Source organism: Sebastes umbrosus, chromosome 7, assembly GCF_015220745.1.
Source record: "Sebastes umbrosus isolate fSebUmb1 chromosome 7, fSebUmb1.pri, whole genome shotgun sequence".
In the NCBI taxonomy this organism is placed as follows: Eukaryota; Metazoa; Chordata; class Actinopteri; order Perciformes; family Sebastidae; genus Sebastes; species Sebastes umbrosus.
Window position 1 is genome coordinate 6,270,252 of NC_051275.1, and position 19,161 is coordinate 6,289,412.

Genomic DNA, 19,161 nt, shown 5'->3' on the forward strand with positions numbered 1-19,161 from the left:
AATTTACATCTATGTCACTCCTTTACTAATGTTAGAAATGTTTCACTGGATAGAATCTGTGGATCAACTTAAATGACACCTCTTTTACCTGATTTGTTAGAAGGAAATCTAATTAACTCGTGTTTATCGCCCTCCTGTTGTCACAGAGAAGAACTGCAACATGAACTTCGTCAAGTCAATGTTAATGCTACATGACCACAGACATGACAATATACTTCCGGTGAATACTTTCAAAATACAGGTGCCAAACTAAAGCAATCATTAAAATAGCACACAGTCATAAAGTCACTTGTGTATCTTAATACTGATGATTGAATTATATTTACTTATATTCAGAGGTATCAGTCAAGGACAAATAATTATGTTGGAACTAATTATATTTGTATTAATATTGTACAGACGATAGAATACTGCCATTTCCGGTGAGTCCTTTCAAAATACAGCGACAAGACCGTCGACAATACAAGCGATCAGAACAGAAATGGTCACATTTCATCAAATCTAACTAGCATTAATACAGACACGAATCATACTACTTCAGGTGAATACTGTCATTTTATATAGGACCAAACGAAAAAAAAACTCAGTGAGTTACTACAATTACACCCCACTAGATAGATGTCAAGGTAGACATTATAGTATAATAGTACTTCCGGTACACTCAAAATAAAACTATGAACAGTGTGGTTACACACTATGACCACTGGAAGGCAGTGTACTCATGATTGTAGTAAAAGGTTATCACTTCAACTACTAGCTGATACTGAAATACTGTATAAACAAATAACAAATGGAATATAACAAATAATATGTATGTATGTATGTATGTGTGTATGTATTTATGTGTGTGCATATATAGTATATATATATATATATATATATATATATATATACTATATATATACTATATATATATATAAAATAAATATATAAATACACAAAAAAACAAAAAAAAAACATTTACCCTTTAGTTTAGTTATTTGGGGGAAACTGATGGATACTGTGTGCGTTATTTAGAACTCGTGAGTTTGGTGAATTGATGATAACTACATTTATGGGTGTTTCTTGAAATTATTCCTTATACTTCTCACATGACATCTATCTATGAAAATTAATTTACAAATTCATAAAAAAAATAAAATCCTCTTCCCTCTACACGACTAAGGGAATTTTCTATAATACACCCTACAATGAATATTGTGGACACAATAGTACTACTGGAGTAAACTGCACTAATCAAATTATGTTTGTTTAGGCTCAATTTGCAGCTACTCAAGACTCTCAAGAGAAAAGTAGTGTTGGATACCTGCAAATAAATAAATAAATACAAATGAGCATCACATCGCCATCTACTTCCCAAAGTGTGTCCTATTCTCACTGGACCTTCGTTACCTCGGGAGACAACATGGAAAATGAATTCTCATGATCAAATTGACACGTCCCAAGATTGTGCAAATTCAACTCGCTCAAACACGTCTACTGGCTGATGTTTCAAAAATTAATAACCACTGTGAGTGCCCTGCCTGAAGCAAAGATCAAATTAACATGATGCTATTTTTTTTTAAATAAGCCATCAGAGAGAAATACAACTGACAGCCTAGAAACGAAATGAGTTGGGGACAACATAATCAGATCACAAAAGGCTGATGGTGTTGTTTGTGAACGTCTATGTGTGTGAACTTGGGTGTGTAATTTCCCGATTATCACAACCAATTGAGCAAAGAAAATGACATATTTGTCCATCACATTACCGTCAAAACAAAGAAAATTTCCCTCTGGTTCGACCATTTGTTCAGTCTTTCTCCTCATGAAATACAGAATATTTATGTGTCTATTCAACGAAAGAGAAATCTAATCCACTATAGACATCAAGTGAGTTTCCTTCTGAAGGAAGCTATTTGAATGCACTCTTCTTCTTCTTAGAAATACCACCCAAAACCAAGCAGGCATTGCCTTTCCAGCAGCATTTGAACAAACAGAAGAGGACAAAAGTGACCTCTTGATGTTCTCGTATGCTGTCAGGTGGAAGTACTGCTGACGACAGTCGAACATATTACCATCCATACTGGAGCGTGCATTGTTCTGCTTTTCTTTGTCAGATTATAACGGTGGAAGACATATTTAGATTCTTTATATAAGTAGAATTACAAAATTGTAAATTATACTCCATTACAAGTAAAAGTCCTGCATTCAAAATATTACTTCAGTAAAAGTGCAGTAATATTAACATTAAAATATTAAAGTATGAAAAGTAAAAGCTTCTCCAGTGTGAGGGTTTTATGTTTTATATCATTGTAAACTGAATATCTTTGATTTTCTGACTGTCAGGGGAAAAAACATTTGAAGACATCACTTAGAGTCTAAGTCTTAGACTGTCTTTCATTGTTTGTTTGTTTTTAATTTCAATTGTTAATCATTAGTTGATGTCCTAGTTTATTTTATAACAATGTTTATACAAACTGTATGTTTTGAATTCTTACTCTGCAAACCATCAGATAAATGTAGTGTATATAATATTTCCCCCTCAGATGTAGAAACAAGTAAAAACAACTTTTTACAGGTTATGTAAGGCCTATACTGTATAGCCTATATAAACTTTATACAGTATATATCTATATTGTACAGTATGTTATATACAACTCTAGCTACTGCTTGCATTATAATTTTGAGTCTAATGTTGCCCTCTCATTGTTTCTATTTTTATTTTGTTCTTATTTTTATTTGATATACTTCTAATTATGTACTTATTTTATTTTTGCCTTTCTCCGTGTACCTATAGGCTACTTGTTTCTGTCCTTGTGCTGCTGCAACACACACATTTTGCCTCTGGGGATCAATAAAGGCTTATCTTATCTTATCTTATCTTATCTTATCTTATCTTATCTTATCTTATCTTATCATATCTTATCTTATCTTATCTTATCTTATCTTATCAAGGTTCTTTATTTGTCATTTGCCAATTCCAGCAAAGCAGTCATTGGCAATGAAAATCTTTGGTCTCAGATTCTTTCAACAATGCTCATAAAATGTGTTTATATAAAAGGGGAAATAACACAAGTTTAAAAAAAAAAGAAAAAAAAGAAAAATGATAATCTAAGGCATAAGGTAGTGCAGTTAAAGTAAATATAGAATAGTAATGTAAATGTACATTTGTAATTTTGTGGAAGATGAATGTAAACAGGTTGTAGTATGTATATGCATGATGAGACGTATTATGTACACAGAGGTGTAAACAGGAATGTAGCATGTAAATCTTATCTTATCTTATCTTTTGTTACTTTGTTACTCTTACTTTTCTTATCTTATCTTTACAAGCCTACTTTTGTTGTAGGCTATATATTGCATTTCTGATATCTTATTGTTATTTATGTCAAGCACATACCGAAGGGGACAACAAAGCATTTCACTGCACAACACTGAGTATGTGACAAATACAACTTAAAGCAGCAGTGGGTAGAAATGGAGCAAATATGATTAAAAAAAGTTATTTTTATAAAACGGTCACTATATCGTGACAGTAGTAAATCAGACAGGTAATCTGAAAAAAAATCCTGTGCCTCTGTGTCCTCCGGTGTCCTCCGGTGCTCCTAACGGCATCTGCAAGATTTCACAGACCTGAAGAAAACAACCAATCAGAACCGAGCTGGAGCCTTGCCGTCTCCTAGCAGCTGTCAATCACTAGTGAACTCCGAACTAATGGTCAAACTAGGCAGCGCTGATCAAATATGAATCAATATTCTGTTACTGTAAATACTGCCTATTTCTCGCATAAAATAATTTGTGACCCGGCAGCCATGTTGAGAACAGTTGAGGAAATACCGAGCACCGCCCACCAGCTGGAGCAAACTTTCTCATTTCACAGCTAAACAGTATACTACAAGATGTTTCTGAGAACATTTGAGGCGAGAAATAGGCATTAATGTAACAGAATATTAATTCATATTTGATCAATGCTACGGAGTTCGCAAGTGATTGACACCTGCCTCCGCTGAATGAACAGCCAATAGGAACGCTCTCTCTCTCTGGAATGACCTGTGATTGGTCAAAGTCTCCCGTCAAGGTCTAGATATTCTAAAGCCTGAAAACAGAGCGATGAGGAGGTGCAGAAGTCTAGTTTTCTCTCAGAACACTTGAATTACAATATGCTGAAAGGTTATTATGGAATTTTTGCCAAACGGTGCCAAAAATATTCTGCCTACTGCTGCTTTAAAATACAGGGACTAAAGAATGGAAACTACTCGAGCCCCAAATATGTACTTAAGCACAGACTGTATATGTGCTTCCACCACTACAGGTCATAAAACAGATGTTATTATATAGACATATTATTATTGCTGACCCACTGTGTATCACATGAGGAGTCCAGTAGTGTTTTATGGGTATAGTACTCCTGCAGCCGGCCGCCTGGTGGCGCAGTGCGCTCTGCTCTGTGTGATCCGCTGATCCAGAGAGGAGCCAGAGGAGGGAGGAGGCAGCAGAGCTGGAGCAGCAGCGCCACAGAGACTCCTCTCAGTCCACATTACCAGAGGAGACCGACACTCAGTCTGCCACCAACATTTTGCTGTCGAGCTCGGGTAACAAAACAAGCGGAGCAGGACTCGTCCCGCTCTCCGGGATTCAATCTCACATTCTGGACTTTGGTTTGTCTCTTCTTCATTCTCCAGGACGTCACCTCACACATATAGAGGATATAAGTTATTTACAGTAGCTGCAAGCGGAGATCCTGGAAGATGGGTTCAGTCCCGGCGATATCACTCCTTATTTTGGGCATTGTGGTTCCAGCGCTGGCCGGATACATTGAGGTATGGACTCTGAAATATGCTCTCTGGTTTACTCTGTGCCACTCGGATCTGTGTGTGTTTTGCTAAATGCAAAAGCAAATCTGTTCGGCCTGTGTATTTGTCCTCTCTTCATGAGACATTTATGTCTCTAAGCTCTGCTGATCCACTGTTTTATCTCGCTTGGTGTAACTGTATATGTGTTTATTAGGATTGACTACTGACAAGATTCCCACACAAGTAGCGGAATTGATCTTATTGATTTCCGTTATAAGGATTTAAATGATACTTTTGTTATTTAGTTTTAAAGGCTGATATAATATATCAGATCTAGTTAAATATTAATGAGCTTGCTTTCAGGTCATCCTTGAACACTGATTGCAGTTTGTTGCTGTGTGTGAGTTCAGTGTGAACAATGTGCTGCTGGCTGAAGGTGCTGTAGAACAAGAATTACATGCAGGGTTTTGCTGCAGAGATCAAATGAAAGACAGACAGACAGACAGCAGGCGCTTTGTCAGGCCTGTTGGGGACACACAGGACCTCTGCAATGGATCACAAACTGTGGACTTCCTGCTCTGTTGTGTCCATCATAGTATTATCTAAACAGAGAGGAGGACATCTTTTGTCTAGGTGTTAAAACTCCAGCTTTTCTTCTGTCAACAGGTTGGCCCCCACCTCTCATACCATGTTCTTACTCTATTGTGGCTTTTACTGTCTTTGTTCTTTGAGCTATTAAAATACTGCACATGCGTCCATTTGTCTGGTCCTCCTGTGCAAACACACCCACTCACACACACACGTGCACACACTCCTTTACCTCTACCTGATGTCCTCATTTCCTGCTGGCTCACCAGTTATTGTCCCTGGACACTGATGCCTGCCTGCAGAGTCAGACGTGTGTGTCATCGGATAACAATGCACCCATTTTCAGAGCAAACATCCCCCCCACCCAACCCCCTCAGAGGGTAAACACAAGTGTTCCTGCTCACTGCTGAAGCCACCGTGACAAAACAGTTTAACAGGACGTCTCCTCCTGCCACTGTTGTGCAAAGTGGTTATCAGGGAATGTTTCTCGCCCTCCTGCATTTGCGACAAAAAAGCCTCGGCCATTTTGAGGCAGTATATTGGCTGGCATTGTGTGTTGGGGGAAATAATGGTTATTATGTCCCCAACAAAATCCATGCTGCTGCTGCTGCTTCACTCTCTCTCTCTCTCTCTCTCTCTCTCTCTCCACAAAGACCTGTCCCCATATGCAATGATTGCCTCCTCACAGTCAGCCTTCCTGAGCACAGACATTGCTGATCGATACCGGACAGACTCTCATGAGATGATTAATGGATGAAATCAATCAATTTTCCTGATCAGTCACCCAGATTTAATAGAGAAATGTATATGGTGAGCTGCTGTGCGCCTTGACTTTAGGGTGCATGCTGAGGATTCCTGTGGTTTAGTCAATGGCTGTCCTGAAGGACAAGGCTTTTGTCTTTGTTTGATGTGGAATTTTTATTTGAAGTAATACATCACATGTATGAATATGAATATTTCTTTTTTTTGCATCTTTGCAAAATTGGAGCTAATATGATTATAAAAAGTTATATATATATATATAGCTATATCCTGACAGTAGTACATGAGACAGGTAACCTGAAAAAAAGTATGTGCCTCTGTGTCCTCCGGTGCTCCTAACGAGATCTGCAAGATTTCACAGACCGGAGGAAAACAAGCAGTCAGAGCTGATCTGAGGTCTGCTTTCCATCTGCTGTCTATGAAAGCCGGCTGTCAATCACTCGCGAACTCCGACCAAACGGTCAAACTAGGCAGCGCGGATCAAATATGAATCAATATTATGTTACGTTAATGCCTATTTCTCACCTCAAACGTTTTCAGAATCATCTTGTAGTGCACGGTTTAGCTAAAAAATTAGAAAGTTTGTGAGGCGGCAGCTATTGTGGAGCCATCTGTTGAAGCAATGCTAAGTTCCGGTCACATGGCTGGAGCACAGCCAATAGGAACGCTCTCTCTCTGAAATGACCTGTGATTGGTCAAAGTATCCCGTCACTGGCTAGATTTTCTAAAGCCTGAAAACAGAGCCATGAGGAGGTGCAGAAGTTTAGTTTTCTCTCAGAACACTTGAATTACAATATGCTGAAAGGTTATTATGGAATTTTTGCCCAATGATGCCAAAAATATACGGCCTACTGACACTTTAATGTCAAATCCAAAGAATTACGTTGTTGCAACCTACTCCACTACTCCAATCTGGTCTCACTCCCAACTCGTCCAATACCGCCGATTGAGCCCTTGGCATCGGAAGTCGACGCAGGGAGACGCCCTGACGAACCGGGCTTTCAACTAACTCCAATGTAAACACACCCGTGGCTGTTATTCAACGGTCGGAGCAAGTGACGTTATATTAAAAGCGGGAGAGTCCACTAAGGACAGGTGGGAGGGGTGGTGGATGGGTCAGACAAACACAAGACTTTCAACCAGGAAACCGGTGTTCGTGTCCCGTGTGAAACTAAACGTTATCAGTTAACTTCAACCACGATCGTTTCCTTATCCTAACTAAGTGTTTGTGTTGCCTAAACCTAACTTCCTGTGAACATTTTTATTTTGAAAGGACACTATGCATGTAACAAGCGTGTATTGACACGCCGTCCCTGACATGTCCAAAAGTAACACATGAGGGGTACCCGGTGCGGCGGTCTCCGATGCAGAGGGGCACTGACCAAGCGGCGGTATTTGACGAGTTGGGATAATAATGAGAGGTAATTGGCTGAAATAAGATCTACACTATCCAATTTATGCAAGAACTCTCGTGGAGAATAAAAATAAACACTTTTGAATAAAATAAACAATTTAAAGGGACACTGCTTTCTTACCTTAAAATCTGTTTTTTTGGGAGTAAAATCCATAGTGGTGCTCACATCACCGCAGCTTTTTGCTGAAAAACAAACAGTTCAGCAGTTGAAACTGACAACAGTCCCCAGGGTAAAACACAAAATATGAACATCTTTGAGTTGGAGAAAGAAGAATGGTCAATATATATATTTATACGATTTAAGTCAGGTTACATCCTTAACTAAATTACAAGATTACAGATTCACAAAGCATCAAGTTAAACATCAACATGTCATTTTCTCAGCCAGGATATGAAGCCTTTCTTGTGTGTTGCTCAGTTGTCGAGCCATGTCAGAACTGGACAGCCACAAACCGACAGCCTTCTGTCGCCGTTTGTCAGTGAAGCTGCATGCTGTGTGCAGACTGGGCCTTGCTGATGAGCTTGTGGACACACAGCTCAGGTGTAGATATTGCTGTGCTGACATGCTGACTGAATGCACTCCCCCAGACCTTGAGCTCAGAATTTACGAGCCGGTGAGAGCTCCTCGGAGACACACTCACTGTTTGGTCAGGGATGGTTTATTCCCTCTCCTCCACCTCTCCCCTTCCATTGTTCCTCATCTCCTGCGAGCGTCGAGGTGTCATCGGACCACAGCGGCCCTCTTGTTCCTCCTTTTCAAGCGTTTTGGGATAAGCCAGCTACTTCAGCTGTGTAAACGCCTTTGTTTTGTCAGATACCTGCGAGAGTGCCAGATTGTGAGCTTTTGTTTCTTCAGCTGCATTCCCCCCCCCATCTGAGCATCTCTGTGTCGCAGGCTTTACAGTCTGCAGTGGCTTCAGAAGAGGTTTTGCTCTGGTGATTTCTAGCTCTTGCCTTATAATTTCATATCTAAAAAAACAAGCAGGGTTTTTATTTCTATTCACTTGCTTGTGGAACAGCTGTATCTTTTTCTGGAGATCATTTCGAAATGGGGCGCAGGCTAGAAGCACATAGCAGCTTTACCCAGAGAATTGCATCACACTGAGGCATTTGTTGACATGACTCCCACCGGATGAATAGAAACACAGAATATCTGGAATAGTTAAGGCATTCGGTAAATTTTACTCTCTGCTGACTTAAGCAAGCAGGGATTATCACGGCCATGACGCACATTGTGTGGAAATGACGGAGCGTTACGCAACACAACATCACATTTTTGTGCCTGTCATAAAATAAAATAAAAAAAATGTTGGTGTCAAATATTCATCAACACGTTTCTAAACTCAAGGCAAGATTGAGCCTGCATGGAAGAAAAAAGCACAGTGTTAATTCATGCTGGTGAAGTGTAGAGCTGTCCTTGACCCAAAGAAATTCTTAGTCGACTAAAGCCTGGCCCACACTAAAAGATTTTTTCAAATCTTAAAGATAGGGTCGACGATGTTGGAAAGCTAGCATAATTTGAGAGTAGCATCGCCTCAGGAGCTCCATCTGAACCCCCCCCCCCTCCCCTCCCCTCGGGGCTCCTTCCAAGGCAACGCCCCCCACACACACACACACACACATGCATGAGCACCGCCGCATCGTAACTACTTCACAGACACTCAACAACACTACCTCATGACAAGTAACCGCGGCAGTGCTACTGCAGGGCTGAGTTTTCTCTTCAATTCTCCAGTTAACGTGCGGCGGCGACACGCTTTGTGTTCAGGCTGGTGCACGTCAAAGGTAGTGTACGAGCAGGGAGGCAGGGAGGCAGCTGATTGGTTCTTTCCAAGCGGACCACGAGGCAGTGATTGGTAGACGTTTTTACAGGATTACAGCAGCTACAGATGATGGCTCTTTTCCGGTCCTTTTTTTCAAAGCTCATAAGTCATGGATTGCTGTCGGGGTGTAAAGACCATTTCAACCAATATAACAAATATTGTATACTGGATATCTCTCTCTCTTGTGATCAAAACGTGACTTTAGCATAAACAAACATGGCGGACGACAGCGATGAAGTTTTTTGCACTACTTTGTACGGAAAATTCACAAAGGAAAAAACTAGAATATAGATGAAATCACTGAGACGCATTAAATAAACACTTGTGTCGCCACAAATCAACAAGTTGGTCCTCCATTTCTGAGGTCCATCTTACTACTACTTTATGCTTTGCAGTAGTTGTCCTTTCTCTTCAGTCAGCTTGGTTCTCAATTGGCTATTGTTCTTTCCCACATGACTGTGTCATCGGCTGTCCTTGGGGTTCCCCACACACAACAGGAGATCCGATTGTAAATATTGAACGTTTAATATTTACGATTTGAAATCGGAGCGACCAGAATGGACTTCCAAGCCGATCGGGGATGTTAAAAAACACTCTTTTAACATACCTCACACCACACGAATATCTGGGAAGACAATCTTTAGAACCGTCAAAAAATCAGGGCTTTGCTGCCATTGTCAGCAAAGAATCAGGCCCAAAATTGGCTTGATTCTGGTGCAGTGTGAAACACTCGTATGATTTTGTCAACTAATCGATTAGTTGATTTAATCAACAGATCCGTAAAACTGAGTTTCTCAACGAAGAATCACACAAAAGCACTACTTTAAATCTTGTGTTTACCAGAGATACAGTCGTAGGTCATTTCAGCATGAAAAAATGCATAAAAAACAACTTATCAACTAAAGAAATCTTAGTCAGCTAAGACCAAAACAACAGATTAGTTGACTAATCGACTAAGCGGGAGCAGCCCTGGTGGAGTGACTTTGGCTTTGTAGGGTCTATTTGCAAACATGCACTAGTCAGAGTGGCATGAGAGGAGTGGACAAGCAGATCCAATCAACAGAAGTGCAGAAATGCTGCGGATACTCGTGCACAGGGAGAAGAAGAAAAAAAAAATCTGTTCAGCATAACCCCCCCAAAAAATGACTTTGGCGCTGTGCTTATTGCTCTTTGGTTGCAGTCCTCTTGCAGCAGCAGCTTTCCTCTTATCATCTTAAGTCTGTGTGTGCGTGCTTGGCTGTGTGTGCTTGGCGAGCATTGATATTAAAGTGTGCTCCTGTGTGCCTCCATGTGTGTATTTGCTCTGGATATGGGCTGATAGTGAACAATTGTTGGCTGTGATTGTCGAGGTGGGTGCTATGGAGCCGTCCGTTTGCAGGGCTGAATGATTCCATATGAGGGCCTTTTGTGTGCTCCTGAATAGCCGGGACAAACACCCGGGACAGGGTGTCGTTACGATACAGAGGTGATCAAGATACCGAGCAAAGGCAGACTGTCGGTGACGTTTCGCGCCTGAAAAAAAACCCCAAGATGACAATCAGCAGCACTTGCATTTGATACTGATCTCTCAATACATCGTTGTGGGTGGTGGAGCACAGTCAAATCCTCCTGTAGGCTGTTTCTTCACCCCCTCTAAGCTGTTACAGATTGCCTCTTTGACTTCCACGTTCTGCCGTGTCAATCAAGTTGAAGGCAGCAGCATGTGCTCCATCAGCCTCGCTCGCCCTTGAATTCGTAGATTAGCGCCTAAAACCTTGCTTTCAATTGTTGGGAGGGAGGGACAGCCCCGTATCCCTGTGAATCCTCTTAGCGACAAGAAAACACTGGGTGCTTATAGATCTGCAAAGGGAAAGGTACTAATCCCAAAGCCCTGCCATACGCTCACTCGGTTCACTCGCCCACTCACTCAGTCAAACCCTCATTTCCAAGCTCTGCAGAAGAAAAACTGACTTCAAAGTGGAACAGAACAATGTGAGTCACCTGTGCGAATAGTATCAGTGGCGGTTTGCTCAACATAGAAGTTTGATCTGTGCTCTGTGACTAACAGTAGGGAGGGATGTCTGATTGATTCCAAGCCCCTTATTCTCTGTCCTTTCATTTCCTCAAAGACACCTTCCTGCCACTCGGTTCATCTGCAGTTTCCGGTCTCCCGTCTGTCTCTCCGTCTTCTTTTCATCGCCTTGGCTGTTTCTTCCTCCAAGCCCGTGCATGTCTCCTGGAGCGATTCCATCGACAGACACACTCGTAGCTCATCCCGGGGATTTAAATAGAGAGGCCTCATCAGGCGAGCCTTGTTCTCACGATGCCAGGCTTTGTCTCCCAAGCTCTGCGTGCACTCTAATTATCCCAAGTGAACGGAGTTGCCTCTTCTTTTCTTTTTTTGCCACTGGAAATGCGTGTTTGTGTGTCTGTATATGCCTCTGAAATGTGTGTGCGCCTCAATCCTCTTACAGCTCATCACATATTTAGTCAGTTTTTTTTCTCGGTGAGAGATCCTGGGCGGCGGGGACTCGGCTCGCGGAGTGAGTGGGTTCAAATCGGCACACTCATGACTGCACACCGCTTAAGTTGCACCAGGCCTCCTGCCATATGTAGGCCAATCTGCACGGCCTTCACAATCCTCCTCCTCCAACCTCGTGTATACGTAGCCAACGTGAGTGCCACTACACCTGAGTCTGTTTTTGTCCGACAATGGCCCAGGCTCAACGTGGCTGCACGAGAATTCCTTTTGTCAGTTTATATGCCAGAGTGCTCAGGAATGCATCGCCCCAAGTGCAAACGGCTCGCTGTATTGTGCAGCTCTCTTCCTGTGATAGCGGCGTGAGAGAGCGACTGTACACTCTGACTAGTTCAGTAGACAAAAACATCCCCTCTTAAATCCCTTTGAAAGGAGCCAGCCTTTTCAGACTTTATTTCTTAATGTGTTTTTCTGTTTGAGAATGAGAAGACAGTCAATGTAGGTGGGTTAAACCCTGTCACCCCCCTACCCAGTGTGTGTGTGTGTGTATGTGTGTCCCTGCGGCTCAGTGAGTCACTCTTGCTGCTTGGGTTTTTCTTCCCATGAATAAAATATCTGGTGTGCTATCTATGAGTTATAGTGCACTTGCACCTCTGCTTATGGCCCCGCCTGTATCTTCCTCAGTCTGTCTGTCCATATGAGTGAGGAAGACTATGTCTCCTGTCCCCCTCCTTGTCTTATTCAGGTGTGTAGCTCTCATTTCTGTAACATCAGTGAGTCATACGCAGGCTCCTGTGCACTGATTTGTCTACCTTTTTTTTTTTTTGCCTGCATGCACACAAAATGAAATAAGATGGAGGCAGGAAGGCAGCTAAGAAACAAAGAGCCAGTTTAACTGTGTGCCAGACATTGTTTCCTGCTGTTTGTCTGCTCAACTGCACCAGAAAATGTAACAGGATAAATTACTCAAGGGTTGTTTGAAGCCATCTTCAACGGAATTTTGTCTCTCTTGTCGCACAAAAGCATTCGAATCAGACCCAGTTTTCCAAACTTCAGCCATAATTGATGTGTCTTTTCTTAGCGCTTTGTTGATTTGTCTCTTTGTCTCTTTCTGTGTGAGAGCTCGAGTGTGTGGATGGGTCTGTCTGTCTTTGTGCATCATATGCGTGGATTTTCTCTTCCTGGGCGTGCACCACGCTGGGTGGCCATTTTTTTTAATGTTTTGGGACATGATTGAGCCACTATGTCTATTTTTCGTGGTTTTGAGGAGTCCTTCTCCTAACTCCTCTGCATGCACAGGTATAAACACAGTTTCATAGCTGAGGGAGAATGGGGGAGGTGCTCTTGCCTTGATAAGCGGGCTGGATGACTGGCAGGCTGCCTGGCTGCTATAGTGCTCTGTTTTGCTGAGCAACGCTGCACAAATACGCCATCCACTGCCAGGGAAAACAGAGCATGTTAGTTCCAGCTCCCTCCCTTTCCATCTTGCTTGCCGAGCTTCCTTCATATGCCTCCTCTCTTTACCCCCCATGCCTGTTGTGGAAATGGTATCATCCAGACTGGAACCAACGGTGGCATGGAGTCCATCCTCTTTTTTTTTTCGAAAGTTTATCCTTTTTTCCCCCAGCAGAGTGGGGGGGAAATGAAAATGTCAGAACGGTAAGAGATAGAAGCAGTGCAGTGTAACTGTATACCCCCAGAGAGAGGCCTGTGCTGCTGCTGCTGCCGCCGCTGGCACTCCAGCTATGTGACGGCCCTGTTAGCAGCCTGTCTGATACAGCACTTTCTCAAGGAGAAGGTGGCCAAGGACAAACAGCAGCTCTGCAGGATGGTCCACTTGGGACACAGACAGAACAAGGGGGAGATTTCACCTACGAAGGAGGGAAGGAGTGAAAGGAGACGCTAGCGTTCCATCATGGACGTCCGAGGCAGAACAGATTTTTTTTCCTGTAATGAAAAAAATTGTCATTGAGTTTTCCCCTTACTTATCTTTAAGGCCCTACCTTCCTGCACTGTAATTAATTCAGTGAGAGGTGTTCATGCATGATGAAGAGCTAAAGCCTGCAGATCCTCTTCCCTCCCCTCACGGAAGCAATAAAAAGAAGAAGGATTCTATATTGTATGATTTACGGAGAAGGCACAACGTAAATGAGAGTTAGAACCCGGCTGGAATTCATTGGACATAATTTCCTCAGTCTAAAATAGAAAAGCCCAGATGACTGAGTGGGTGAAATTAATGTAGCTTGAATGCTAGCAGGAAACCCTGGGAAATAAAGGACACAAACAGACTGTGACACATATAATTTCACTGAGAGCATATGCAGCAACTCCCTGTTCTGCCTCGGTCTGTATTTCTCTTTATTTCCCCTGTATCAACTCTACATACATTTTGGTAGTCAAAAGGGTAAAACAGACAGCTGTAGGGCTACAAGTAATGATTATTTTCCTCTATTGATGTATCTGTTGATTATTCTTTTATGTCAAAATGGCATAAAAGACAAAAAAACAAAGAAAATTCTCACATTTGAGAAGCTGGAACCAGCAGAATGTTTGGCATTTTTGCTTGAACATGATATAACAGAATAATCCACTATCAAAATTATCAGTTAATTGCCTGTTGATCTACTATCTGCACTGGACTATGTCCCATTGCAAGGTGTGTGTATCAGTGTGTTATTGGACGCTCAAGGCCGAATTGTAGGCAGCACCTAGATCAGGCGGTGGCTGAGCTATGACCCTTATAACATCCTTGTAGTTTCTCTCTTATTAATTCTCTAATTAATGACTAGTAGAGGTTTCCATTATCTGTCATCAGAAGTTATTATAAGACCATTCGCACTGAAACGTCCGTGGGAAATTACTCCTATAGCAACAATGGTTGTGCATCAAACCATGAATTCAGAGTGCTGAAAGAGCACTCCTGTCATATGACATCACGTGTACATTTTTTTGTTGCAGCCATTTCCACTTTACATAATGGCGCTCCGAAACGGCACTTTTTTCATTACAAAGCTGCTGCGGCTCAGGAATGCTGCAGCCGCGCACCTCTATCAGCCATTTTGATCTGAGATAAAAACCAATCAAGCACTCTAGAGAATTCCATTAGTTTGATGAGATATGAATATAGCTCCGAGCGCAAATCTGAAATAGTCTGCTGTTTTCAGACAAACCCATTAAAAGTCATTTGATCTTCTGCGGCTAATTATAGAGCCTTCTGAGCAGCGAGCGAGCCGCCTTCACCAGGCTCCAGCCCCTCCGTTCTACCGCCTACCCTCCAACCGCTCCCTCCAGTGTTCATCACATCCCGTCCTTATGTTTCAGGAGCCTATTTAGCGTCACTGCGCTATTATTGAGGTGCCGGGAGCTGACAGGCAGCAGTCATGCGAGGGCGCGTGGATTTGTCTGCCTCGTAGTCTCTGTCATCGTGTTGCTTTGGATTTTCTCTCCCAAAGAAAAAGCAGCATGCAGCATGAGGGGTCCGACTTGGGCCACACACTGTAGGGAAAAACACAGGAGGTGGGGGAGCAAGGTCAATCGATTGACAAAAAGGGGGATATAGTAGACAGGCTCAGAGACGGATGCTCCTACTGTGAAGTTTGTGTCTTCTCCATAGAGACATGACTGATTAGCTGTTGGCCTCAGCATGTCTCTCTGGAGTTATACTCTTCACTAGTCTGATTGAGATCCCTCCGCCCTCCCCCCAGAGGGGAGGCTGAGGGAGGGCAGAGCAGGGCTTAATGACAGATAAGCATATCTACATTACATCCATCATTTTACCCTGGTGAAGATGGCCTCCCTCGCATCGCCCGGAGCATTACAGGCTAATAACACGTGGGCTGTGTTTCCGCTTCACTGCTCGGTGTCTGCAGGGGGAGGAAAAGGAGCAGGGAGCTCTGCAATCAGAGCACAGATTCATTTAGAATCAGCTTGGGTGGTCATGGGAGGGTGGCACTGCATGCAGGGGACACGAGTCAAACTCAGCTGCCGTCCATACTTCCAAGTGGTAATCAGAGTCAGGTTGTCACCGTGACGGAAAATTGTAGTACAACCTTGTAAGATGCTGATGAAAAATGATTTCTGAAACTGAATAGAAGTTTTAAACATTCTCAAAAATGTGTTCTGTGAGCTGAAAATACATTTTAACATCACCTCCACAGGGCTTCAAGTGCATGTGAATTTGGAATATGTGAACGATAAAAGCTGTCTCGCTGTTAACACTTGACGAAAACATTCAGAGTTCAGAGAGGGTTGTCAGTGCTTCACATTTGAGATACAGCGAACATTTGGTCTTTTTGCCTGATAAATTACTTAAAGGTCCAGTGTGTAGGATTTCGGGGGATCTATTGGCAGAAATGGAATATACCATTAATATGTGTGCTTTCTTTAGTGTATAATCACCTGAAAATAAGAATCGTGTTTTCGTTACCTTAGAATGAGGCGTTTATATCTACATAGGGAGCAGGTCCTCTTTACGGAATCCAATATACTCACAGACTGTATATAAGAAGTGGACATAGTCACCGTGGTGTCATCCATTGGTTTGTGGACTACGGTTTTGAATCCTGGAGTTCGGCATTTTGGCCGTCACCATGTTGGTTTTTGGCCGTCGCCATCTTGTTTTTTTGCAACCAGAAGTGACACGAGAGGGTGGAGCTAAGTACAACCGAACGCTGTATAAGACATTTTTAGGCGACCAAAATGTTACAATTAACTTTGATGAACTGAAAACACACTGTGAGAGGGTTAAAGTTGTAAGACGAAATCACGGACAACTCCCAGACCGGACAACGCCGTGGTAGCGACCTGTCAATCACAAGGTAGCCACGCCCTAAAGCATCCCGTGCTTTATGGTATATTTGACTCTAAATGGGACCATAATTTACTAAATGAACATCATGCTGTATTGAAGAAGACTTGAAACTAGCGATTGAGACCATAAACTCATGTTTACAATGTTTACCGAGGTAATAAATCAAGTGAGAAGTAGGCTCATTTTCTCATAAACTTCTATACAATCAGACTTCTTTTTGCAGCCAGAGGAGTCACCCCCTGCTGGCTATTAGAAAGAATGCAAGATTAAGGCACTTCTGCATTGGCTTCACTTTACAGACCCGGAGGTTGCCCACTGACTGTTGCATTGCCATGTTTCTACAGTAGCCCAGAATGGACAAACCAAACACTGGCTCTAGATAGGGTCATTCGCACACTAGTTTCAGTTGGTTGCAATCTGCAGCCACACTGCTAGATGCCACTAAATCCTACACACTGCACTCGATACATTTTCTGTCCATAAATCTTTTGACGAATGGTGCACCATTTGTTGCAGACATGTCCGAGTAAAATATGGCAGCACGCTCCTTGACGTGGTCAATACGTTTTTTTGTATTATTGAATCCAAGGATGATAAATTTAGTAGCGGTATATCAAAGTCCAACCCCTGCTATCATGCCAGTACTAGTAAGGTCAACAACCTCCTCCTCTTTTTCAGCATCCCCACGCAGTACATCTGTCACCTACTATCATTTCATGTCGTCAGGTCTTGGAAACATTTCATGTCCTTGATCTCGTTCTTTCTCCTGCAGTTCTCTGGCTGTTCTCCTGCTCCGGCGTGCCCTCGCCACAACTCATTGCTGCCTTGTGGCGACTGAATGTGATATTTCCATGTTGTCCTTGAAACTGCTTTCCCCCACCCGCTCTCAATGTCAGCTCCCACTGAGCAGCATTCCCCCCACAGTCCCTCTGATTTAGACACAGTGTTCTTCCTCTCGCTGCTGACTCTACTGCACCACACATTTTAGGACAAATTGGCTATTTTATATCTTACGCTGTTCACTGGAACATTCTGTCCTTGTGATTCCCTCAACCCCCCCTCTCCTCTCACTCTACTATCTCTCTATTACACCTCTCACCTCATGGCCGCTTTTCCCCTCTTCGCTTCCCTAATTCCTCTTTTGCTTGCTCAACAATTACGTGTTCATTAAGTGAGGGAGTCCAGGCAGCCGAGAGAGACATCAGTGACAGGGGCTGGAGGCCTCGCTGAGGTGCCCTGTTACTGTTGTTCCTTTATTGACAAGTCTGCCTGCCTGTCTGCCAGCCTGCCTGGTCCTGAGGAACAGCCGCGTGGTGCTGCATGCAGATGAGCGTAGAGTCATCCAGCAGGAAAATGAAAAAGCGGGAGTGGGAGTGACGGAAGGAAGGAAGGAAGGAAGGATGCGGCGCTGCGTTTTCACTCAACTTGGAGGGTATGAGAGGAAGAGACGTCAGGGAAGTGAGCACAGGTCATTTCTTCCAAATCCCCTCTCCTCAGCGCGAGAGATTAGGCCGCTGTGCTCTCCGGCAGACGAGAGAGAGGCACACTCCTGTGTCTAATCCTCCTCTTTTAAACTGCTGAGAGTGCAGTACAAAGTGGGGGAAAGAGTCAGCGGCCACATAAAGCGGCCCGCGGAAAACACAGGCCTATAGTTCAAAACAAACTGAGCCCTGTCTAACAATCGCCTAAGCCCTAAATCTCCTGCGCAGCCGCTGCCAGAGCCGAGCTCACCGCCGACTTTTTCCCGCCCAGCTATCGCTTCCCAACAGGCACTCTCTCCAGCACATCACCTGAAATCCCCCCCCCCCCCCCCCCCCCCCAAAGCCAGCACTGTGTCAGAAATACCACCGCAACCCTCATTAACTTCTCTGCCTTGGTGATGTCAGGCTCAGACACACACACATGACAGTGATACACACTGAGTACACCCACACACACACACAGCCCATCCCTCTCCTACTCCACTCACAGGCTAGATAGATATCCCACCCAGCACAGAGAGGCTTTTAATAAATGGACAGGCAATGGCCAATTTAATCATGCTAATGTGTATGTTACAGTGGGTGGCTTATCGGCTATTTGATCTCCATACCGACTCACTGGAGAGAGCTGGGAGCAGGAACTGCAGAAGGAAGAATGGAAAAACGCAGGCTTGGGAGGGAGAAAGGAAGCAATGAAGTGAAAACAAGAGAAAGCTAGACAATTTAGTCTCCCGAACGTGGTAATGAAGACAGCAGCTCTGATTCCAATTGAAGGGAGAGACGTCAGAGACAAAGGAAACAGAGGAGATCATCACGCAAAAGCAAGTCTTTCTTATTAAAACAGAGGGACCTGCTCCAGCTTCAATGGGAACTGTTGTGGCAAGGCTAAATGCATTGTTTTGACTTAGTGGTGAGGCTAGTTGTTCCGTCTATTTTAGTCATAAACATCTGGCACAGTGATGTCAAAAATGTAATCCGCTCTAGGCCACGTGGACGGTAAGCCCGGATAGAGAGGGCTGAGAGGGTCGCCGCCACAGCTCACATGGCTCA

The 19,161-nt window shown here is 43.2% G+C and overlaps 1 protein-coding gene across 5 annotated transcripts in view; it reads left to right on the top strand.

Annotated features, from left to right (window-relative positions):
* The first annotated feature begins 4,487 nt into the window (after positions 1–4,487).
* Positions 4,488–19,161, top strand: part of aplp2 (amyloid beta (A4) precursor-like protein 2) — a 74,128-nt gene continuing 59,454 nt past the window's right edge. The window contains exon 1 of one of the 5 annotated variants that reach the window (XM_037774262.1): positions 4,488–4,802. In XM_037774262.1, coding sequence (XP_037630190.1) covers positions 4,731–4,802 — 72 coding nt within the window. In that variant the 5' untranslated portion in view covers positions 4,488–4,730. The remainder of the gene's footprint in view (positions 4,803–19,161) is intronic. The other 4 variants (XM_037774261.1, XM_037774260.1, XM_037774258.1 and 1 more) reach the window with 4 other exon arrangements.